The sequence below is a fragment of the Macaca mulatta genome, chromosome 12, assembly GCF_049350105.2.
Source record: "Macaca mulatta isolate MMU2019108-1 chromosome 12, T2T-MMU8v2.0, whole genome shotgun sequence".
NCBI lineage: Eukaryota > Metazoa > Chordata > Mammalia > Primates > Cercopithecidae > Macaca > Macaca mulatta.
The window spans coordinates 64,605,327-64,631,218 of NC_133417.1; the positions used below are offsets into that span (position 1 = coordinate 64,605,327).

The following is a 25,892-nucleotide window of genomic DNA, read 5'->3' on the forward strand; positions in this document are numbered from 1 at the left end:
TTCTGCTTAACCCATAAAACTTTATTTAAAAATTTTAACTAAATGGTACAAAACATTGATTGGTATGCATATAAGATAATTCTGTATAGTTTTGTCATTAAATGCTAAATGACAGTGATAACAATGGCTTAAGCTTTACAGTATTCTTTTAGTTCCCTAGTACCACTTAGTATTTAAATATTGTCATATTAGCTTCAGATTATCATGTAAATGACAGTAGAGGAATTAGAGAAAAGGCTTTCATTGGTTATCAGTTTTAAATTCTGAACAAAAGAGACCATACACTGCTCACTACAAAGAATGCAATTTTCTAAGAAAATGTAGTTTAAAATGTTACTCTAAATATCTGCCAAAGAATTATATTGTTATTACTAGCTAAAACCAAGATGTTGAAGAAAGCAGTTTCTACATTCTGAATGTAGTAAACAAGCCCGCGTGTGTAATCCAATTATCTCTTGACTAATGAGTAGATAAGGGGCCTGTTATAGATGTTCTGGTATATAAAGAAAATTAAAATGTAGGCCGAGCGTGGTGGCTCACGCATGTACTCCCAGCACTTTGGGAGACCAAGGTGGGTGGATCACTTGAGGTCAAGAGTTTGAGACCAGCCCAGCCAATATGGTGAAACCTTGTCTCTACCAAAAATACAAAAAGCCAGGTGTGGTGACAGATGTCTGTGGTCCCAGCTACTAAGGGGACTGAGGCAGGAGAATCGCTTGAAAACCTGCAAGGCAGAGATTGGAGTGAGCCAAGATTGAGCCACTGCACTCTAACCTGGGCGACACAGCGAGACGACTCATATATGTATATAGCACTTCATTACCAGAGGCCATGAAACCAAATGTTGAAAATTAAATCAGAGTTTAAAACAGCTGTTTTGGAAGAGTTGCCATTAGGTAGAAAGTATCAAAACATACAAAAGAAAGTTGTATGGGAGTTGAGTGGAAGGTAGGATTTAAGAGCAGCACTGCCCAATAAAGCTTGCTATAATGAAAATGTTCTATGATGTATGTTGCCCAGTGTGGTAGCCACTAACCACCTGTGATTTGAACACTTGACAATGTGGCTAATGTAATTGGGAAACTGGATTTTAAACTATACTTAATTTACTTAAATAGCCTCATGTGGTTAGTGGCTTATTGGACATTGTAGTTCTAGATGTTTGAGAGTGTTGGTTTTAAGTTGGACTTAATCACTTTCCTACCCAAATTCTACCACTCCTTTAAGAACTCCTTTAGAACTCTTAGTTGATATAATAACGCCATAATTTTACTTTGCCTGTAGTTCTTCAAGGAGTGGTACAATTCGGATAGGAAAACCAGGGAGGAATTCCAAGGTAGTGTTCAATATTGACATTAGTAATAGTCTATCAATAATAAAATAGACATCTCAAACACTACACCACATCTCAGAAATGTAAAGCTCTTACAGAGCATGCTTGTGCTTATGTAACAGCTGGTGTAATGCCTGCATTTTCAGTACCACATAGCCACACTGTTAATAGTTTTGTGTCACTTTTTAGTTACTTATGTCTCATTAATGATAGTGCCGTTAATTGTGATGAGTGTTTTCGATTCATGTGGTCAATAAAAAGATTACAAAAGCTGGGACTTTGTTGCCATTAGTCAAGCTAGTGAGATAGTGTATCTCCCCATAAGAAAGTAAGATAATTGATGGGGTGTGGATTCAGGAGAGGGATTACTTTTCTTTGAGCTTCAGACTTCTAAATATAGACAATATACTTCAGTCAGTAATGGATCACATATAGAACAGTGTTCCCTTAGTAGACCATATTTTTACTGTGCCTTTTCTATATTTAGATACACAAATACCGTTGTGTTACAGTTGTCTGCAGTATTCGGCACAGTAACATGCTGTGTAGGTTTGGAACAAAATAGGCCATACCATCTGGGTTTGTGTAAGTACAAGCTGATTTTCACACAAGAAGATTCCCTAACTATGCATTTCTTAGAACGTATCCCCATTGATAAGTGATACATGAGTAATTTATGTGAAATTTATACATTCTATCTTTCCTGTTTTTGATTTATTGATGGTGAGGAAAACACTCATTTCAGCTTTTTCATTTTTTTACTCCCCAAATGATTTTCACCTTTTTCTTAAAATGTACAATAAATGCACTGAAAACTGATCATTGTCACTACAGTTGTACTTAGTGTTTTTCTTCGGTTTTTGTTTACACAGTTTTCATGTCGTTGAAGGAAAAATTTATAAATGCTTGAGGAGAATGAAATACTTTGTACAGGGGAAGGTACAAAAGGTACGGTGGCAAGAAAGAAATCCTTAAAGGGGCACTAGGATATGTAAGTGTTAACCTAATTGCCAGCTTTCTCCATGCCATCCTGGACACAGCGATCATATTTTGTTTCAAAAGACTTATAAACATTAATTAAAACGAGTCATTTGTGATAAAATGGTGTGTGTAATGAAACTAAAATTATGTGGTGTGGGGTGTTAAAAGTTGTAAAATTTTCTTCATCTAAATCATGAAATACACATTCTAGAGGAATTATCTGCCAAAGAAACAATTATCAAAGATACTTAAATGTATGGAATGTACTTAAAATCACTTATTCCCCATTTCATGTTTACTAATAAACATATGTGGTCAACTAGAAGGGAAGATACGGCAGGCAAGATAAATAGGCTGAGCTTTTATTTTTATCTGCTTCTTGGGCTTTAAGCTTTCCTTCATTCAAGTGACAGATTCTGCATTTGACGGGATGCTTAAAATCACTATATTAGATCTAAGATCATTTCTAAAACCTGTTTTTTTAATGAACCTAAAGATTCTTTTCACAACATGAATACATAAAAATGTTACTGGAATAAGGAAAACCATTAAAGCTCTAATATCCAAAGTCAAGTTTTATATTAAAATTTTTCCCAAGAATCTCTGCCAGGGCATTTTGTTGATGTCTTAGTGCAAGATTACCAAAAACTTACTCAAATTGAACAGTATATTCATTTTCTCCAACTACCAAAACACAGTCTTCGTTATAAGGTGATTGGGGTGCGGTTGAAAAAACTGTGGTGAAACGAGAATCAGAATGTTTTTTGTACAGGAACCAAATGATTGCTCCCAAAACTGTCAAAATTACTATGCTAGCAATCACCAAAGCTGATATTAAAATATGGTTATCTGAAAAGGAAAAGACAGAAGAACATATGGGAGATTAGGGTACACAAGTTGCAAGTATATTTTGATGAGCACAACTGTAGTTTTTTTAAACATTTCTGTGTTGAGAATTTCCCACACTGATGAGAAAACCAAAAATTGCACATTTGTTCCTATCAAGATTTAATATTTCTTGGCCTGAAGAATATTACTCAAATTTTCTAGGAAGTTGTGCACTTCTCCACTCTACTGAAGATCCCAAAATGGAAATCACCCAAGTACACCATGTTCCAGTTTGTGTTCCTTTGCTTTACTTTCTAAGACTACAAATTCAGACCTACTGTTCCCTTTAGGAATTCTAGTATTTAGATAATGTGTTACATTATTGAGGTTTAATGGTTCACCTGGCTTTGGGGATTTAAGATTTGTTTACCTGAAAAAAACACCCAAGAGCTGCAGTAAAAGTACCTTGCTTTTGGGTGTCTGCATTCATTCATTCTTTGTGTGTTTCCCTAAAGTTCTATAAGTATGTACAACTTTGCAGTTCTTGCCTGTTCAAACCCTTGTAATCTTTCTATAAGAATCCAGTTTAATAAATTGAGGAAAGTAACTTGGTTTAGGAGGATGAAAATACTTTTGGGCAGGTACTTGTATTATGTATAGTAATAGACTAAAGAATGTGAAAAATTTTCAGAATAATTTTGACAGATTTTTGATTATTAAATATATTCATAATACCCATTATTTCTAACTGGTGCTTGTTAAAATGAGACCTGGAAGTATATAAGATTAGTGAGATAAATCTGGCCAAATTATTTGTTAAAGTGAGGGAGAGCCATTGATATTTTTCAGATATTGACAGGATTTTTTGGGAGGAGTGAGGAAATGGTCACAAGTGAATTATCTTTTAATCCTGAAATAAAATTTGGTAGTAAAGATTTGGTAAGGTGTGAGGGTGGATTTGTTGGTATTATTAAAGACATTAAAATGAAAAAAAAAAAAAAAAAAACGCCAAGAATTCTGTAAACTGAGTTCAAATGGGGTTCTTCCATAGTTTTTGGCTACAGCAACCTTCGCCTTCTGGGTGCCAGTGATTCTCATGTGTTAGCCCGGGTAGCTGAGATTACAGGCACATACCATGATGTCCAGCTAATTTTTGTATTTTTAGTACACAGTTTTGCCATGTTGCCCAGGTTGGTCTGAAACCCCTGGCCTCAAGTGATCTGCCCCCCTCGGCCTCCCAAAGTGCTGGGATTACAGGTGTGGACCACTGTGCCCAGCCCCGTAGTTAGTTTTCTTAAAATTAACATAGCCCATTTTCAGTGTAGAACCTTAACTTTACCAATGTGAACACACTTTATTTCAGTCTACTAATGATTGTACAGTAATAGCTTCATAATCAGTAGCATCTACGTTAAAAATAGGTATTACATGATGGTAATACAGAAAAACAAGTCTGAAAGATCATGGTAATTGAGAAATATTTACACACTAAATTATATAGCTTTAAAAGACCTGGTATCCTAAGAACTGGACAGCATCCAAGATGGGTGAGACACAGTAAGTATATATGCTGCTTTTATTTTCACATTCTGCAAGTGACCTTTAGCCAAAGTTGACTCCAGGGGTTTTAGTTAGCTGCATACTATTAAATGTGTGACAAAGTCAGTTGTCAAGGCAACTGATGAGCAGTGTATTAAAACAATGTGTAGTTTGTATCTGGAGGTTAGGATAGTTTTACATTAGGAAATCTATTATCTACCTCATTAAAGGAAAAATCCATTGCTTGAGCGTATAATAGCTATTTACCATGAAATCCTACTTTTTTAAAGAAACAAAATTTAGGAAAAATACTTTTTAGCCTAACAATGTTCCTTACTTGAGGAGACATAACAAACACTGAAACAAGCTTTCACTTCTTTGTCATTTCTTAAGCCCATTTAATCCATTTTCTCAACATTCTGAAATTCCTGTGGCAAAGGTCAACAATGATCTCTTTATGACTACATGCATAAACACGTGAATGTTTTAGTTCAACCTGAGGCAACTAGATTGTTAGCGGTCCAGACTTGAAGTTATCTCCTCACTTGGCTTCCTTGACTTTGCTCTCTTCTGTTTTTCAGACGACTGCTTCCTAGTCATCTTTGTGGACTCAAAGCTTTCCATGGTTGATCTCAACCATTCAAGTTTTGTATGTAAATCCATAGATAAATATGTGTGTGTACCCCCACTTTACTCCCAAATCGCTTCTGAATTCCTGCAAATAGCCACTGCCCAGTCATCCAATCTGGAAATTATAGACTTCCTCTCTATTAATTATCAAGACTACACATTTTTCTTCTGTTTCCTATTTGACTGCTACTTTCATGCCCTAGTTCTAAACACTGATCATCTGAGGACCGAATTATGTATAATCCACCTCAAAAACTACATGAAACATTTTGTTGGGCTGTAACCTCAGGTTAGTTTGAGTGCCAACTGTGTGCATTTAATTCTGAGGCACAGGGTTTAAATGACTTGCCCAAGTCCATTTAGTGACAGCAAAAATTCAACCCTTCACCTTGGTCCTGATTTGTCATCTCAGATAACCTGTCCTTGAAGATTTAACTCCCGTGTCCTCTCTAGTAACCTTTGCTGAACCCAGCTTGGACTAACTTGCCCTTTCCTGTCTGCTTGCCACACTAGGTGCATCCGACGATGGACGCCTTAATTCTGTTGAAAGTATTCTTCCCAAGGGAGTCTTCCAGCTTACACTTGGTATGAAGGGGAACTCCCTGTTTGCCAAGATTGCAGCTACACTTAATTATTGGGTGGTTTTCCTTGCTGTTTCAACTCCATGTTCTCTACCGTTACTCCTTAAAGTCAGACTAAGCCTAATCCCTGTCTGTCTACATGACAGGCTTTCACTTTAACTTTAGGTCTTGATTCTGCAAACTCATGGCCTTATCAAATGAGGCCTTCCCTGGCCACCCTATGAAAAATAAAAAAGTACAGCACCTCCCTTCTTGCACTGGAATTCATCCTTATCTGCCTGTTTTCCCTATAGGATATGTCACTATCTCACATATTTTTGTTTTACCTTTCCCACTAGAATGTATGCTTGAGAGCAGGGGCTTTTGTTTTGTTCATTGCTCTGTCTTCAATGTCTAACTTTAGGAGAAAGTCTGACACACAGTATTTACTCACTAAATTATACACACATATTTAATATGCATTTACGTACACATATATACATGTAATGAATTTAGAGATTACTTTTTCTGTAGTCTGAAGACCCTATGTTGCCAGATGTTTCATCTATTCATGGTTTTGAAGCCATAGATCTATTTTTTTCTAAACGTTCCAACTTACATGTATCTCTGTGTTTTCCAAAGTAATACATTTACATAGCTTAGAAATCAGTTCTAGAAGATACGTAATGAAAATACTGTGCTCCTGCTCCACTACTACTCACCTGAACATCCATTCCTTAAAGTTAACTACACTCCTGTTGCTTCAGCTATTTATCTCCATGTCTAAATAACATGCTTCTGCTACTTGATTTTTTTAAATGTAATTTAAAGAATTACATGTAACAAATATCTTAGGTGAGCAGTAGCATTAAGTATATTCACTTCGTTGTGCTACATCACCACCATCCATTCACAGAACAACTCATTTTGTAAAATGGAAACTCTACCTATTAAATTCCCATTTCTCCCTGACCTAACCCTTGGCAAAGAGTTTCTTGGTGAGGTTGACTACTTCAGGTACCTCATACTGTAGGTAAGAATTATACAGAACTTGGCCTTTTGTGACTGGCTTTTTTTTTTTTTTTTCTTTTCTTTTTTTTTTTTTTAGATGGAGGCTTGCTCTGTCTGGCCCAGGCTGGAGTGCAGTGGAGCGATCTCGGCTCACTGCAGCCTCTGCCTCCAGGTTTCACCTAATTTTTTTTTTTTTAGTAGAGACGAGATTTCGCCATGTTGGCCAGGCTGGTCTCCGACTCCTGACCTCAGGTGATCCACCCACCTCGGCCTCCCAAAGTGCTGGGATTACAGGCGTGAGCCACTGCGCCCGGCCTGTGACTGGCTTATTTTGTTTAACCTAATGTCCTTCAGGTTTATGAATGTTGTAGCGTGTGTCAGAATTTTCGTGTCTTTTAAGGCTAAATGATACTCATTTGTATGCGCAGATTACATTTTGTTTATCTCTTCATCAATGGACACGGGTTGCTTCCACCTTTTGGCTATGGCAAATGATGCTATGAACATAGATACACAACTATCAAAGAGATGGGTGTACGGATATTAAAGACTCCTTGCTTTCAGTTATTTGGGATACATACTGAGAAGTGGAATTGCTGGATCATATGGTAATTTTAATTTTTTTGAAGAACTACCACACTGTTTTTCACAGAGGCTGCCCCATTTTACATTCCCACCACAAGAGTTCCAATTGCTGCATATCCACACTAACGCTTGTTTTTATTGTCTTCTTCCTATAGATGAATGAAGATGTAATTCCTGTATACACACGAACTCAACACTTCTTTTCTTCTCCTCTGTCATAGTTCTATCGTAGTAACCCCCAAATAGAAAACTGACAAAGGACTCAGATTCAATTTTTTTGGTTTTTAGATGTAGTCACTCTGTCACCGAGGTTGGAGTGCTGCAACCTCCACCTCCCAGGTTCATGTAATTCTCCCTGCCTCAGCCTCCCAAGTAGCTGGGATTATAGGCACTCGCCACCGTGCCCGGCTAAGCTTTGTATTATTTAGCCCGGCCCATATCCAAATTTAAAGAAACAAAAGTTATTTTAAAAATTCCTACCAATAATAAAGGCAACTCGATAAAAATAATATGGGTGGCTGGGCATGGCGGCCCAACGCCTGTAATCTCAGCACTTTGGGACGCTGAGGTGGGTGGATCGTTTGAACCCAGGAGTTTGAGACTAGCCTGGGTAACAGGGTGAAACCCCATCTGTACAAAAAAAATTATCTGGGTATGGCGACCCACACCTGTAGTCCAAGGTACTTGGGAGGCTGAGGTGGAAGAATTGCTTGAGCCCAGGAGGTCGAGACTGCAGCGAGTCAAGCTCCGCACTCCGCACTCCGAAAATGGGTAAAAGCCTTTTCACAAAAGATATACAAATAAATAATCATCTGAAAGGTGCTCAACATCATCAGGTAAATGAAAATGAAAGCCGCAAAAAGATCACTACACACCTGATCTGAATGGCTAAAAATAAAGAAATTGACAATACCATCATGGGGTGAACATGGAGCAAATGCAACTTGGACACGCTGCCAGTAGTAACATGATTTAAGCATTTTGAAAAATTATTTGGTGGTTTCTAATAAATCTAAATACATATACTTGCCCTATGACCCAGCTTTCTACTTTCTAGAATATACTCAAAGAAAATGAGAACATAGTCCAAAAGAAGATGTATGAGAATGTTCGTAGGCAGCTCTATTCAAATTAGTTTGAAACTAGAAGTGATCCAAATATCCCTAAACAAGAGAATGGACAATATATGATATATTCATAAAGTATTATAAGGCTTAGGAAAAAAATTCAGTGAATGTGCACAACACAGATGAATCTAAAAAAAATTCCCAAGTCAAAGAAGTCAGACAAAACTACATATTGTAGAATATATTTAAAATGTCGAGTCTTATTACTAAGAGACCTTTCTACATTCTTATAAAAATTGTTCTACTTTGTATTACATAATTTTTAAAAGGGATCTGTAATAGTATTTTAATATGCCAGAATTTTGATATATTTTTAATTGTGGGAAAAATTTAAAGACCAAATCATCACTTACCTGATAAATATTTCCTTTTGTATGGAACTAAAATACGAAAGAAAATTAAAATTAGAATTTAATTATGCTTTATTATAGGATTGACTTTAAACATGTTCACAATCATTAAAAATAAACCCTTTTATTAGTAGCTTAATATCAACATATTCATAGCTTAAAATCCGTATTTCTTTGCCTCATTAATTGTCTCTTGTCTGTTTTGAACTTAGTTTTTAAAGAAAGCTGTAGAGGGCTCACAACATGCATTAGCTTGGTTGGTGGAAACGAATATGGGATCTTGAGGAAAAGACAATAATGAGGTAAAGGAAAAAAGAGGATTCTGGTTGGAGAGTATAGAAAACAAATGTCGTAAAATTAAACAACTGTGACCCTAACTACCTTAGTATGGATGTACTCACTACTTCTGATGTTTTGAAGTTATAGTTTAATTAAAAACTTTGTTTATGTAATTGCACCATGAGGTGCAGTACCTGAAAAGAACCAATATTTTGCAAAACAAATATTTGAAGTTGAATACTACTACCATAAAACTATGATGAACATTTTGATAATCACTGTAAAACTAATAGTAGTCGGCCGGGCGCGGTGGCTCAAGCCTGTAATCCCAGCACTTTGGGAGGCCGAGACGGGCGGATCACGAGGTCAGGAGATCGAGACCATCCTGGCTAACACGGTGAAACCCCGTCTCTACTAAAAAATACAAAAAACTAGCCGGGCGAAGTGGCGGGCGCCTGTGGTCCCAGCTACTCAGGAGGCTGAGGCAGGAGAATGGCGTAAACCCGGGAGGTGGAGCTTGCAGTGAGCTGAGATCCGGCCACTGCACTCCAGCCTGGGCGACAGAGCCAGACTCAGTCTCAAAAAAAAAAAAAAAAAAAAAAAAAACTAATAGTAGTCAAGGATCCTGCCGTTGCAAGTAAAGAAATGTACATACTTCCATATGTAAAGAAAGGAATTAAGCAGAGCAGGATGTGGAGTTTTGGTTTACAGTTGAAGTAGAAGGGGAAAATACTAAGTATGCAAAATGGGGAAATGGTTGCTTATATCATGTTTCAAGCACCCCAAATTCATATTTTGAAACATTAAAAAACAAAACAAAACTTTTTTTGTAGAGATGGTGGTCTTGCTATGTTGACAAGGCTGCCTCAGCCTCAAAAAGTGCTGGGATTACAAGTATGAGCCACTGTGCCCAGCCCACATTTTGAAAATTTAAGTTTCTTTAATGAGAAAACATTTACTTTCTAAAACTTAGAATAACAAACTGTGTAGTATTTTAACAAATATCAAAATACTGTTGTGGGCCAGGATAATTCTGTTCATTAAAAAACCTTCTGGGCTGGACACAGTGGCTCACGCCTGTAATCCCAGCACTTTGGGAGGCCGGACGGGGGCAGACCACAAGGTCAGGAGTTTGAGACCAGCCTGGCCAATCTGGTGAAACCCCATCTCTACTAAAAAATATAAAAATTAGCCGGGCGTGGTGGCAGGTGCCTGTAGTGCCAGCTGCCTGTAGTGCCAGCTACTCGGGAGGCTGAGGCAGGAGAATCGCTTGAAGCCGGGAGGCAGAGGTTGCAGTGAGCCAAGATTGCGCCACCGCACTCCAGCCTGGGGGACAGAGAGAGACTCCGTCTCAAAAAAAAAAAAAAAAAAAAAAAAAACTTCTGATGGGTCAGAAGAAAACATTTTAATTCCAAATGAATTATAAACTATGATGTAGTTTTTGTTTGCCTAAACAAAGGATGTTCTTATGGAGAATCGAATTCCCTGTAAAGTAACACGAGAATTCTAGAATTATACATGATTATTCTTCACCACTTCTGCTCACTTAAATCACATGCAAAGAGATTATAATAATTCCTTTAAACAAGAAATTTTTGACCTCTTGCAAACACTAAGCAGATAGAATAAAAGTATGCCTATTTCATGTGATCTGGCCTTATCTCCTAAATGTAAGAGAATTATAATTTGAGTTCCAAGAGACTTAAGAGCAAACCATCCTATTAATATATTCTGAAGTCTTATTCTCTTTTCTTTTCTTTCTTTTTTTTTTTTTTTTTTGGAAACAGAGTGTTGCTCTTTGCCCAGGCTGGAGTACAATGACTTATTCACCGCTTACTGCAGCCTCAACCTCCCAGGCTCAATTGATCCACCCACCTCAGCCTCCCATGTATTTGGGACCACAGGTGCACACCACCATGCCCAGCTGATTTTTGTATTTTTTGTAGAGATGAGTTTTCGCCATGTTGCTCAAGCTGGGAACTCCTGCACTCAAGGAATCCACCGCCTCAGTCTACCAGAGTGCTGGGATTGCAGGTGTGAGCCACCGTGCCTAGCCTTATCCTATTTATTGAGGCATACTTATCTCAAAATTATTTTAAAACCAGCCCTACTTTCCCTGCCCCTCCTAGAATGGAAAAACACCTTCAGTCATACTTACTAGCTGTTTTGCATAGTGTTCCTTCCACAAAAGAAACTTCACAATTTCCTTTTTTCCATTCACCTGTCTTGATGTGCAGAAAAGCACAGGTGTCAATTAAATCCTCCCCATCATCTTGGTCTGTCCACTTATCAAATGTCATATTTGAATTATCAAACCACTTGAAACTCGCATCTGTCAATTAAGGAATATTTTCAACATTATGACAGTTTTAAAAGGTGTTCAAGTCGAAAAGCGTGTAGGATTAAAGGTGGAAAGTTACTAAGGTATGTCTGGTCTAAACTTTTGGTTGTAGGATTAAAATTAGAAGGAGGAATATATCCTGTGTACAGCCAAATCATCAAAAGCTATCGATTTAAGAGGTTTCTGAAGATGATTCAGTTTTTGCAAAAATATATATATGTATAATATTCTTATGGGAAAAGTCAAGAAAAATAGTTAAATGTTAGTAGTAACCTTAGTAATTTCATTTCACTTGAAAATGTTTACATACGTACTTTATATTTGTCTACAGTGATGATAAATACATTTATATAATAGAACCGTGATAATTTACTCTATCCTTAGCCTATTAGTTGCAGATGCTAATACTAACTTTTATGATCATGCTATATTACAAAAATACTGAGCCTTAGAGCCACATTTTAATCCAGACAAGAATCAACTGTGGCTTTCATCTGTGTAACTCATTGAGCTATGCAGATACAAGCTGTGGTACGATCATAGCCGCACACTGAAAATGTAACACCTGGAGGCCACAGGAATCATCAACTTGAACTAGAGAATTGAAGAGCCATCAGTTTTACTACATTAAAAAAGAACAAAGTCACGTCCCACGAGGTAAATATCACTTACCATCTGTGTCATAAAACATGCCTAGTAGGATATCATCTGAGCGTTTCCATTGCTTTTTCAAAGTATCCAATATAAAAGCATTTTCTTCTTCATTATGTATGCTTATCATGTCCGCTCCTGAAATTATTTTAAAGAGAAAAAAGTCAGCATATTCTAGAATCAGTGAAAATCACTAGGTAAATAAAAATAATAAATAGTTGCTTAACTTTCTATATATATTAGAGCTGGACAATGAACTTTGATCTTACGGTTCATACAAGCTAATAAGGTTACAGGGACATGTCTTGGCTCTCAGCCTTGAATATGATTTATGTCATTGAAATTACGTTTATGTCTCAGTATACCTAATATAATTTTTTTTTAAGGGATAGAAAACAGTTGTAGGGGCCGGGCGCGGTGGCTCATGCCTATAATCCCAGCACTTTGGGAGGCTGAGGCGGGTGGATCACCTGAGGTCAGGACTTTGAGAGCAGCCTGGCCAACATGATGAAATCCTGTCTCTACCAAAAAAATATTAAAAAAAAAAAAATAGCTGGGTCTGGTGGCACGTGTCTGTAATCCCAGCTCCTCAGGAGGCTGAGGCAGGAGAATTGCTTGAACCCAGGAGGTAGAGGTTGCAATGAGCTGAGATCACACCACTGCACTCCAGCCTGAGCAACAGACTGAGAATCCATTAAAAAAAAATGTAAAAAGGAAAGAAAGAATGAACAAAAAGAGAGAGAAGAAAAAGAAAAAGAAAGAGAAGAAGGAAGGAAGAGAGAAAGAGAGAGAAAGACGAAAAGAAAAAGGAAAAGGAAGGAAAGAAAGAAAATAGTTGCAGGGGAAAACTTGATTTAAAAATATTCTAATACCAGCAGAATTGCTATTATTTTATTTCAGCTGCCTTGAAATAAAACCATATTGGCATGTTGGAAATTTCGTCTTGTTTTCACAGAGCCGATGTTCATGTAGGACTTTCTCAAAGGGAAACAACATATATGTATTAAGTACTATGTGGCACTTTAATAAGATTAATAATTTCAGTGTTTACATTTATTCCTTCTATAATAAATGTATATGATTTTGATTAAGGTATCCCTAATACAGTTTGAAACATTCTTCCAAATGTTATTGTTGAAGAATATAACAGTAATAAAAAGCACCTTTAGGCTGGGCACGGTGGCTCACGCCTGTAATCCCAGCACTTTGGGAGGCCGAGGCAGGTGGATTGCCTGACCTCAGGAGTTCGACACCAGCCTGGCTAACATGGTGAAACCTTGTTTCTACTAAAAATACAAAAAATTAGCCAGGCATGGTGGTGCACCCCTGTAATCTCAGCTACTCCAGAGGCTGAGGCAGGAGAATCGCTTGGACCCAGGAGGCAGAGGTTGCAGTGAGTTGAGATCACACCACTGCACTCTAGCTTGGGCAACAAGAGTGAAACTCCATTTCAAAAAAAAAAAAAAGTGTCAAAATAATTAGAGGCTCAATTGGGCCCAATAGCCAAATATATAAATAGCCTCCAAGCACAGTCTTTAAAAAATGACATTTTTTGGCTGGATGCAGTGGCTCACACTTATAATCCCAGCACCTTGGAAGGCCAAGGTGAGAGGATCACTTAAGGCCAAGAGTTTCAGACCAGCCTGGGTAACATAGTGAAACCCCGTCTCTACAAACAAACAAACAAAATAGCGCACATCTGTAGTCCTGTCTATTCAGAGGGCTGACATGGGAGGATCACTTGAACCCAGGAGTTCAAGGCTGTAGTGAGCTGTGATCATGCCACTGCACTCAAGCCTGGGTGACAGAGCAAGATCCTGTCTCAAAAAAAAAAAAAAACATATTTTTATTTCAAATATTTTACAATGTGAAGTTATAAATCTATTTCCTAGAGAACACTGAGTGTATGCTCTAGCAAATCGCCTTTTTATAATTTTTCCTTGATATACTCTTTTTTACTACAGTCTTACTTCATGGTCCTATGTAATCTGACTTCAGCACTTTCCAGGAGAATAACTAAGTGATTAAGAACTCTAAGCCTAAAATCTAACAGACCTGGGTTAAAATCCTGGCTTTGTCAATTATTTCCTGTGTTACCTTGAACAAATAACTGAAGTTAATTTCATCTCTCAATAAAATGATGATAATACACTACTTGATAGGTTTGTTATGATAATTAAAGCCAGGTAAAGTATATGGTGTGCTTAACCACAGTGCCTGTCACAGGATATGCATGTTAAATAGACCCTGCTTTGGACCATATTGTCCAACAACTGTCTTTCAACTCCAGGATTAAATATATACCCAATTCCACTGCCTGTAGCTTGTGTGTTGTCAAATAAAAGTTGTACATTAAATCTTAGGACCCAGTTAAAAGTCAGATGTGACAAAATCAGTTTTTAAAGAAATTAATGAACACTGTTTACTAATTTGTGAAAAAACAAACAGAAAAGAATAAGCCTTTTACCATGGTCAGTACACTGATTTCTGACATCCTCTATGCTTTCTACTTTGATGGCTTCTTGGAGAAAAATGTAGCAATTGTCTTGGAACTGAATCCAAGTAGATGAAGGACAGTCTATGTAGAAAAAAGAAGAACACTGTTAAATAACTTGAGAAAAAGAATTACATGAATTCCCAAAGATAAGGATATTAGATATTAAATTTTCACACACACACAAAGGCAATTTCCTTTGTTAAATCTTTATTAAAATAAGAAATCAACCAGTGTAACAGGAATTTGTTTCTCTCCATTATACATACGGAAAAAGAGAAATGTGCCAATGATTCTCTTCTGACTTTACAGAGCAAAGATACAAGTTTTTAGGTTGTTTAGGAATTCAAGGCAACAAACTATCTAGAAGACAGCCAATCAGGATTACACACTTCTGTTTGAAGGTTATCTTTGCAGTATTTAACAATTTCAAAAGTCTTCAGACTTTTACAAGGCCCTGTTGTTCAAATTATACCTCTAAGAACAGAAGAGAAAAAGAAGTTGCTAGCTTATAAATATTCACACAAGTTTTCATATTGCACAGGAAAACAAGACTGATGTTCTTATGAATGTCCTTAATTTAACACCTCATCAAAGTAGATTCTTTAAAGTAGTTCAATGAAATAGAACCATAACTCTTCCTCTACTGCTCTAAGGGGACATCTCCTTCACCTCTATCTTGGTCTCTTTTTGTTTATTATAAAGATGTGCATTTTTAAGCCTAGGCTCCAGAACCACTGTGACCCACCTAAATTTATTTTATATCCAAGTTTTTTTTCCTTCCAGCTGTTTTATAAGCACTTGAATTACACATATGACTACCTTGGGTTTAACTCTGGTAGGAATCTAGAACTCTCCCACAATGCTGGCTTAAAGATACGGTTGTTTTGCAGCAAACACTTTGCTTTGGGAAAATGTTCATTATGAAACATTAAAACAATCTGGCTATAAAATTACATGATACCAACATTTGCAAAGCAAAGAAGTCCAGAATAGAGTCAGGAATTGGAGAAGCCAGACAGCTTTGTAGGAGGAAGGTCTGAAAACAAGACACTTGGTTGAAAGTCTGTATATGGAGCAGGTAGATCCTTTCCCTGAGAAATAGCATTCAGCCATCTCAGGTTCATTACACATTTCTGCCACCTTCTTTGAAAATCTGGTCTTTATTCAGAGAAACTCTTATTCCTTCAAATCCACTTCCAGGAATTTAATCTAGATTTTCTAGTTGTTCTTAATGGGAGTATTAGTCTTCTACTCCATGATAGTGAGATGCAAAATTCCATCTTTTATACTTTTCAACAAGTTATCAACAACTGGTCACCTATCTACCCATCATCCATATCAGACATTTGCTGAGCAACTTCTACGTGTCAGGTATAATGCTTAGAATCCAGGCAGAAGGGCCGGGCGCGGTGGCTCAAGCCTGTAATCCCAGCACTTTGGGAGGCCGAGACGGGCGAATCACGAGGTCAGGAGATCGAGACCATCCTGGCTAACACGGTGAAACCCCGTCTCTACTAAAAAATACAAAAACTAGCCGGGCGAGGTGGCGGGCGCCTGTAGTCCCAGCTACTCGGGAGGCTGAGGCAGGAGAATGGCGTAAACCCGGGAGGCGGAGCTTGCAGTGAGCTGAGATCCGGCCACTGTACTCCAGCCTGGACGACAGAGCCAGACTCCGTCTCAAAAAAAGAATCCAGGCAGAGGGTGTATGATAAAAAGCACAGTTACAGGTACCTAGTAAGGTCTCCATAAATATTCATTGAATGAGTGAACTAGGATGTAAAGGCAGATTTCTTCCCTCCTTCCCCTCTCTGCTGCCAGAGACATGACAGAGGACACAGCAGTCATTTCCAGAATAAAACTCAAACTGAAAGTCAAAAGGGCAGAGGCTCTAAATTACAAACTTCGATTACTCTTTCTCTTCTTTTTTCCCTCTTTTACTTTCGTCTGGTTCCTTTTATTGCTCTTTTTCTTTTACCTTATGGATTTTTTAAAAAATGAAATGGAAACAGACTGCATTACCACACTGAATGACATCTGAAACACTTTTATAAATCATTGGCAATTATTGAACCACAGGTTCAGAAATGCACTTTTGTATTATTTCTAGTCAAAACTACAGATACTGTTTTCTACTTATAACAACTCGACAATATACAAAAATGAATGAATTTTTGAAATACCATTTATATAAAATAAAATATGTGTAATAAGTCCACAAAAATATAATCAACACCCAAGTCAAGCACTTATAGTTCTTTTTTTTTATCTTTTGCTCCTGGCATGCTGTGAAAACATGTAGTTCTTATACTTTATAAATTAAAACGATTCGAAGATATGATCTCTAAAACACTGATTAAAGTATATGCTTATTTCAGCGGCAGCTCATGTGTCAATTCTCCATGAAGTGTCTCAGCCTTATCTTCCTCTAACCTATGACTCCTCTGAACATCTGTAGGACTTTTAAACTGCATTATGCATGAGAGGCCTTTTCTGGCAACAAGGACTAAAGACATGCTCAGGCTACAAGATGATAGATTTATTGTACAGATACGTGGCCAATAAGAAAACTGAGGATACTATCTCAACAGTCAAATAGGCTTATATACTAGGCCCCATATTGGGCTGATGCCTACCTAGAGTAGTCAGCTTTTGATTAAGGAAATTATCCTTATTCCAATTAGTTGTGGCTAGGGTTTTGAAAATAATATGGCACAAATCATAAGAACTATGGGTAGTCATTCTTCTTTGGAAAAGGCAATGTGTTACCCTCTGACGGCCTATCCACGTTTACATAGCACTCATTAGATCCTGCTTTATTTAGCGGCTATCTGATATGCATCCTGCTTTCCCAAATGATTGTTAACTCCACGACAGCAAAGATCATGTCTGAGATCTAATTGTATTCTCAATAATAACTATCCTTCCGCCTTGAATATAACACTGGAAGGGATGCATAGAAGTGGGTCAATACAGGACTCTGGTTAAGCCCATTAGGTTGTAGAGAAAAGTCTGGCTCTGACTACACAATCTTGGACATGTTATTTAACCTTACTGTGTCCCGGTTTCCTTATCTGTATAATGGGAATAACAGTACCTATGTGAGGGGGTTGCTGTTAAAAAATTGTGCTAGGTGCTTGGGATTCCACAGTGAACAAAAAGGAAAAAAATTCCTATCCTCCTGGAAATTTATGTTCTAGTTGAGGCAGATATGCAAAAGGAAGACAAATACGTAAAATAATATGTTAGATGGTGTATTGTGGTCTATTGCTATGTAAAAAAATGAGCAGCTTAAAACAAGAAACACTTATTATACACAGTTTCTCAGGGTCAGGAATTCAGAAGCAGTTGCTTGTCTGGGTGATTCTGGCTTGGGGTCTCTATGAAGTTACAGTGAAGATGCTGGCTAGGGCTGCAGCCATCTGAATACTGAACTGGAGCTAGTAGGTCAGCTTCAAGGAGGCTCACTCATATGGGTGGTGAGCTGGTACTGGCTGTGGGCAGGACACCACAGTTCCTCACCACGTGGACTTCTACACAGGGGTGCTTGAGGGTCCTTATGACATGGCAGGTAGCTTCTCCCAGAGTGAGTGATTCAAAGGAGGGCAAAGGTGGACATGCAGTGCTTCATATAATCCAGCCTTGATTGTCACACTGTATTATCCTACTGGTTATTGTATTAGGGTTCTCCAGAGAAACAGAGAACCAACTCTGTGTGTGTGTGTGTGTGTGTGTGTGTGTGTGTGTGTGGTGTGTGTGTGTGTGTGTGTGTGTGTGTGTGTGGTGTGTGTCCCCGAAAAGATAGGAGGGAAAAAGTCACATGGATATTTCAGGCAAACAGAGGGAGTAGCAAACACAAAGCTACTGTGTTTGCACAGTATGGGAATGAGTATGATGATGATAATGATAACCAGCTACTCAAAGACCATTGATGAATAACTAAGTAATACAGAAATGGTCCTGAACTTAATGATGGACGACTTATGATTTTTTGACTTTACAAGTTTATTGGGATATAGCCCCATTCTAAGTCGAGGAGCATCTGCATGTGACAAGACAAAAAAAAACTTTTTTAACAGGATGTGTATAGAAAAAGAGAAAACAGACTGTTGACTCACTTCCCCAAAACTTTCAACTGTCTTCTCCTTAGGCTGATTTCAGCATTAGCAGTAACTCCAGTTAATTCAACATGGAACCCCTTTTCTCATGCTATAGATCAGACTGTGTGCCCCAGAAACAAATTTTAAGCACTACTCAAAAGGTATATTTGTACTTGGAGAAGAACAGGGTTCAAATAGAGGCTGGACAACTCCTGTGAGGAGAGTTGTTGACGTTCATGCACCTCATGAGCAAAAGGCTAAACGAAGTCGTCTTCAACGCTAAGTATGTTTGCTATAGTCCTAATATAATTAAAAACCTGCCCATTAAGCTCTCTGCAAAGGGCCTTTCTATGACTCTTATTTCTTCACAGCAGTCCTGAATGATAGGTTGTGATTAATAATGCACTTAAATGACCCTTAGGGATTTTATAATTTTATAATTCTTTAATATGTACAGAAATTTAGGAGCCTCATGAATATTTTAGAAGCTGTACTTAGCACAACTCCAAAAGTTTCTATATAGATCCTCTGCCTAAAATTGTCATGTGCTAATAGAAGACAGTATCATATCCACAGGAATACTTTGCATTACCAGTCAAATCTAATAGAACTCTCGGTTCCTTTATAAGTTCTCTCTTTTTTAAAAACAAACAAACAGACAAAACAGGCACAGCATGAGGAAGTGATTCTTGGGACATACTTGTTCTAAACATTAATGAAGGAAAAGGCAAAGACTTCTTTTTTGTTATCATTGTCAATAATAAGACCTTTGCTCCTCTCCCATTAAGATATGAGTTGTAGTCACATAACTTCTGCAAGGGCAACTGTGGCAGAGACAGATGAAGAAGAGGGGCTATTTATTACATTTATATGTATGGAGGAGGGAGTGGCTGTTCCAAGTCCCTGACTAATCCAGAGATTCTGTGGCTGTACTCTGAGCTGCAAGATCTCTCTGAATCCCAAAGAAACTGAGGCACTCTGACACCCCATCCCCTCTCCATATCACTCTTCCCAATCTAGCTTTCAAGACATGCATCTCCATATTCTCCCATCACTTCCCTCTTCAGAAGGGCTATGAATAATATTTTTTCATAGAAGGGTGTGCCATTGTTAATCTGTACCTTTCTCTTTGGGCATCACTGGTCTATTTTTTTAAAGATTCGGTCTCAAGATTTGCCCTCAAAATCTAAAACAGGCCAGGCGTGGCAGTTCACACCTGTAATCCCAGAGCTTTGGAAGGCTGAGGTAGGAGGATCACTTGAGCTCAGGAGTTCGGGACTAGCCTGGGCAACAAAGTGAGACCCCACCTCTACAAAAAAAAAAAAAAAAAATAGCAGGGCATGGTGGCATGCACCTGTAGTCCCAGCTACTCGGGGGGCTGAGGTGGGAGGATCACTTGAGCCCAGGAGGTCAAGGCTGTAGTGAGCCATGATTGCACTACTGCACTCTAGCCTGGGTGACAGAGTGAGACCCTGTCTCAAAAAAATAAAAACAAAAAAAAACCCACAAAAGGAATGAAATACTTGATATGCACAATAAAAATTATGGAAAGTAATCTTGCTGCAAAACTAGTTTTCAACACATAAGCAAATTGTTAAAAGATTCTCAACAGTAAAAGAAGTCCTGAAATAATACCTAATTGTAATTTCACTTTTTCATTGGAAGAAAAATAAACATTAACATTTCAAAATTTATTTTAAAATACTCTAATATTTAATCTGAGATAATTTCCCCTGAAACATAACTGTGCCATACACAAGAGTCAGAAAAGGTGGCATCAGGCCGGGCACGGTGGCTCACCCCTGTAATCCCAGTACTTTGGGAGGCTGAAGTGGGCAGATCACGAGGTCAGAAGTTTGAGACCAACCTGGCCAACATGGTGAAACTCCATCTCTACTAAAAATACAAAAATTAGCTAGACATGGTGGCGCATGCCTGTAATCCCAGCTACTCGGGAGGCTGAGGCAGGAGAATTGCTTGAACCCAGGAGGTAGTGGTTGCAGTGAGCCGAGATTGCACCACCGCACTCCAGCCTGGGTGACAGAGTGAGACTCCATCTTGGAAAAAAAAAGAAAGAAAGAAAAGGTGGCATCAGTAGATTAAGATGATTTAAGGCTTTGAATTCAATCTATGAAATGAGTGCATAGCAGAGGTAATATAATTTGAAAAAAAATTGCAATCCACTTATCCCACCTCCTTTTTAAATAACTCACCTAAATTTTTCATCCTTTTATTATAACTTAGAATAAAGTGCAGGTACACAAATCAAACAAAACAAAAATCCACGAGATGGTAAAATCTCTGTTATTATGGAGCTTCCCTCTGGTAAGAGAAGCAACAAGCAAGACATATGAATAAACACGATGCATTCAGAAAGGCTTGGAAAAGATAAAACATGGAGATGTGATGGAGAATGTGGGTGTTCAGGGAGGCTTTGGAGAAGGTGACATATGAACAGAGATCTGAATGGTGGAGGTAGGGGCAGCCATGCCAAGGACTGCAGGAAGGCGGTGTGCACAGAAGGACCAGAGGCGTTGGAGTACCCAGATACTGTTTACTCCATGGATACACAGAGTGAATGACAGGAAGGATGGTAAGAGATGACATCAGGGAAGAAGGCAGAGGCACCTCATCTAAGGCTTGTAGGACATGGCAATTCAAACTCCCTAGATTCCGATCCACATGATGATCACGGAATGAGGACTTACTCAGAACATGCTTGTTATCTCATGCCAGGCATAGGAAACCACTGACCAATAAACACATACTGATCATCTACTATGTGCTTAAGCACCCTTACAGAAAAACTTTTTAAAGAGATGCCATGGATTTTCACTCAGGAATTTAAAGAATGTTTTGTCCACTGTGATTTTCAAAATAATAGCAAAGAACAACATAAGATCACTTCACTAATAACCTCCAGAATGACAGAAAATAACAATGATTTCCATTTCAATATCACATTTATATGCAATACCCATATTTATTATGCAACATCATAAGAGCTTTTCTATTAAGATCTTGGTATTCAGCAACAAACTCTTTCTTGACTTAGTTCTAAGCCAAATATGACCCCTGATCTTGCTTGGATGGGAGATTTGTAAAGTATTATGAAAAACACACTTAGTTTTTCAGCCCTATAACATTAGCATGTATATGAATGTGCTCAGTAACCATAAACATCCAATACACATAAGGTGGTATTCATATGTTTTCTGGTTGCAACAATTACCCTTCATTTTGTATGAAGAGAATAAAGGGAAGGAAATCAAGATGAACCACACCTGTAACAGGGACTAGACGTGGAGTTTCCACTTAATGCTCCCAATAGCCCCGTGAGGTAAGTATTATCTCTGTTTTACTGAAGTGCAGATAAGTTGGTTAACTAGCTAGGTCAAAGCTCACACTCATTTCTAAATTAATCCTTAAAGCTTCCTGACTGAGAGAAGCTGATTAATTAACAACATTAATTTATTCATCATGCACTTTTCTAAAGCTCTTGAAAAGCCTATTGATCCACACTGGACTTATCAAAGGAAATGCACAAAAATTTCCAAAGGGAAATTTGCCCTCTATTGCTGGTCAAAACAGCTTCACTGAAGAAGAGACATACCAAAATCTAGAAACTGATTTTCTTTAAAAGTCTGACAAGAAAGAAAAATCTGACAAGAAAATTCGACTAGCCTAAAGTACAAATGCACAGCCTCGCAGAGGGTGGTTTACATGAGAGTTGAGATGTTACTGGCTTGCAAAATGAGGGTGTGCAGAAGAAGGGTTCAGAGACAGCCCAGCTTTGTCTTAGACAAAATTAATGTTCCCAGTCTGAACAGTGTGAACATGGGCACATCTTGTTTCTGCCCCTTTGACAGGCAGCAAGTGGCATAACCAGTCATAAATGCTGGTCCACAAAAGCTTTCAAGAAAGGAACCTTGGGTTTGTATGCAAGTTCTGAGCTGCTGCTGCCTCCAGCAGTGAGGTCCACTGAAATATTCCTGTCAGCAGACTTTGAACAGGCACTTACTATAAAAAGGCAGTGAAATTCGGGGCCGAGGTTGGGGGGGAATCTCTTGCATGTTATTTAAATCTCTTGCACTTTATTTAAGCCCACACAAGTACTAATTTAGTTCTTGTTTATTTTGCTCTTTAATTCCCGGAATTGTTCAGTCAGTGGTGTTTTTGGAAGTCTCCCTTCTCCAGTCTCCCCATCCACATATTTTTGACATGCTTGTATGGAAATTAAAAAAAAAAAAAAAAAACAATCAATAGAATTGTGCATTTTCCTCACAAGTCATTTTGTGAGTGAGTGGTCACGTGTGTGATTTTTCAGATGTCACTTGCACAACAGCAGACTAGAACTTTAAAACCCCTTGATTTCAGTGAAATCCAAGCTTGGCCTGTTCCCGTTCCTCTTCCATCCAGGGGTTATTTGGCTGAACTGTTTTCCTGTTTCAACAACTTGAACACCAACCAACTAGACAAACAGCGCTGCTTGCAAAAGAGGGCCTGCTTCCTCCGCCCCCACCCCCATCCCAGCAACCCCACCCCGGCCGCGCACCAGCTGGGGAAATCGCCGCCAATGTCCCCGCTTCTCATTTCAGCCTGAAATGGACCTGAAACGGCGCCCGTCGTGCAACTCCAAGTCCCTCAGTTCTCCAGCCAATCGGCCTAATTTGGGGGTTCCCTCCCCGCGGAGTGGGGTCTGCGCTGAGGATGTGGACTCGAAGGAAGACAGGGCCCTCCCGTATTCTCGGCCACCTCCCCTCCCCGAGGGCAGGCGGGTGAGAGGTGACCCGGAGCCAGGACCCACGGGGGACGGTCGTGCAGGGAAGGGCGGGATGCCCTCGGGTGCGCGAGGACGAAGAGTGTGCGTTGGGAAGGGGGCGAAGGCGGTCGCGCGCGGTCCCGGCGAGGGACGGCTTACGGGCTTACCCGCGACGGCAGCAGCTGCGAGCCCCAGCAGCGGCAGCAGGAGCGCGGGCGGCGCGGCCAGGGGCATGACGGCGGGTGCCGGGGGGCGTCAGCGGTGGCGCGGCCTGAGCGGAGCGGAGCGGGCGGGGCGGGGCGGGGCGGGGCGGGGCGGGGCGAGGCGGGAGCGGGGGCGGTGCTTCTCGGGTGAGGGTTCAATGCCCGCCGGGCGGAGCGTGAACGGCACGGGGGGCTCCCACCAGGAGGACCTGTGTGCTCCGTCCCACAGGAGCAGCTGGCGCGCGGCCTTCTGGAGCTTCTAATTCTTGTTTTTTAAACTTTTAATTTGAACCGAAATAACTTAGGACTTTCGAAAATATTGCAAAAACAGCACAAGAGATTTCCGTAACCCTTCAGCCAGCTTTTCTAAATATTAACATCTTATATAACGCCAGTGCAGTGATCAAACACAGGACACTCCCACTGGTATAATGCGATTAGCTAATCTACAGCACTTACCGCATCTCATTAATTGCCCCTCTAAGGGTCCTTTTCTGTTCTGGGATTCAATCCAGGATCATACATTGCATTGAGATGTCGTGTCTTCTTAGTCTCCCTTTAATCTAGGACAGTTCTCTGTCATTCTTTTTCTTTCACGATCAAACCACATTTAAAAAGTACTGGCCAGTCGTTTTGTAGAATGTCCCTCAGTTTCATTTTGTCTGACGTTTCCTCCTGATTTGATTCAGGTTGCGCTTTTTTGGCAAGAGTACCCCAGAAGTGATGTACCTGCTCGAGAAGGACAAGATGTCGATGTCTCATCACTGATGTTAACTTGGATCACTTGGTTAAGGTGGCGTTTGCCAGCCTTCTCCTTTGGATCTACTGGCCAGAATCCTCCTTTTCAAAGACTCTTTTCAGTGAACTATGTCTCTTCGACAGCTTTTCTGTTACCAGCTCCTGGATGAAGAGTCTTTAAGCTATGCTTGCTACAATGTATGCATAAACTGTGCAATTATACTTCACTCATGAGGGCCTCTGGACAACACCAGCCAGGGTCAAGCAAGGGTGCTTGTTTAAGCCTCATATCATTGGCAAAAGAGTTCTAAAAAATCAAGTCTAAACTCAACAACATGAAAACAAATGACCCAGTTAAAAAAAATGGGCAGATGATCTGAATACACACCTCATCAAAGAAGTTATATAATGGCAAATAGATGAAAAGATGCTCAACATCATATGTAATTGCTGAATTGTATATTAAAACAAAAATGAAATACCACTACATACCTATTAGATACCAGAATCCAAAAACGCTAACAAGATCACATGTTGGCGAAGATGTGGAGCAAAAAGAACTCTCATTCAGTGCTGGTGCAAATGCAAAATGGGACAGCCACTTTGGAAGACAGTTTAGAAGCTTCTTCCAAAACTAAATGTACTCTTACCATACCATCTAGCAATCACAACTCCTTGGTATTTATCCAAATGAGTTAAAAACTTACATATACACAAAAACCTGCACATGAATGTTGATAGCAGCTTTATTCATAATTGCCAAAACCTAGAGGCAACCAAGATGTCCTTCAATAAGTGAATGGATAAACGATGGCACATCCAAACAATGAAATATTATTCAGTACTAAAACCAAATAAGCTATCAAGCCACAAAAAGACATGGAAGAACTTTAAATATGTTTTGCTAAGAGAAAGAAGCCAATCTGAAAAGACTATATATTATATGATTCCAACTATATGACATTTTAGACAAGGCAAAACTATGGAGACAGTAAAAAGATAAATGGTTGCCAGGGGCAGGGGTGGGAAGAAAGAGGGAATGAATAGATGGAACACAGGATTTTTAGAGCTATGAAATTATTCTGTAGGATACTGTAATGGTAGATATGTATCACTATATATGTGTTAAAACCCTTAGAATGCACAAAACAAAGATGAACCCTAGTGTGAACAATAGCCTTTAGTTAATAATTTGTCAATATTGGCTCATCCACTGTAACAAATGTACCTGCTAATGCAAGATGTTAATAATTGGAGAAACTGGGGTATGTGTAAGGAGGTACATGGGAACTCTATACCTTCTGCTACATTTTTTGTATACATCTATAACTGCTCAAAAATTACTCTTTTTTTAAAAAATAAAATCTAACCCTTTCCACA

General features: G+C 39.0%; 1 protein-coding gene and 1 long non-coding RNA gene across 4 annotated transcripts; one reads left to right on the forward strand and one right to left on the reverse strand.

Annotated features, from left to right (window-relative positions):
- Nucleotides 1-23,853, reverse strand: CD302 (CD302 molecule). Of its 3 annotated transcripts, XM_077957092.1 has the most exons (7): nt 23,739-23,853; nt 14,683-14,793; nt 12,237-12,353; nt 11,382-11,555; nt 8,948-8,974; nt 8,136-8,246; nt 1-3,163 (listed from the first exon to the last, which is right to left on the reverse strand). In XM_077957092.1, exons 1-7 carry the CDS (start codon nt 23,803-23,805, stop codon nt 2,964-2,966), a joined length of 807 nt encoding a protein of 268 aa, XP_077813218.1. In that variant the 5' UTR covers nt 23,806-23,853; the 3' UTR covers nt 1-2,963. The 3 variants fall into 3 exon arrangements, with proteins under 3 accessions (XP_077813218.1, XP_014965710.2, XP_028686583.2); XM_015110224.3 differs by lacking the exon at nt 8,136-8,246; XM_028830750.2 differs by lacking the exon at nt 1-3,163 and having other exon boundaries at nt 7,476-8,246.
- On the forward strand, nt 23,350-25,892 carry LOC144333384 (uncharacterized). The gene is made up of 2 exons (XR_013402001.1): nt 23,350-23,673; nt 24,464-25,892. It is a non-coding gene; the product is annotated as an uncharacterized LOC144333384 (long non-coding RNA).

What these genes read in the sequence shown, in the direction of transcription:
- CD302 (XM_028830750.2), bottom strand. Translation starts at nt 23,805, where the DNA reads ATGCCCCTGGCCGCGCCGCCCGCGCTCCTGCTGCCGCTGCTGGGGCTC. An exon ending in AAATCAGTGTACTGACCATG is followed by an intron (nt 12,354 to 14,682) that starts GTAAAAGGCTTA and finishes AAATAATTTCAG; the next exon opens with GAGCGGACATGATAAGCATA. An exon ending in CAAAAGGAAATATTTATCAG is followed by an intron (nt 8,247 to 8,947) that starts GTAAGTGATGAT and finishes TTTTGTGAAAAG; the next exon opens with GCTTTTACCCATTTTCGGAG.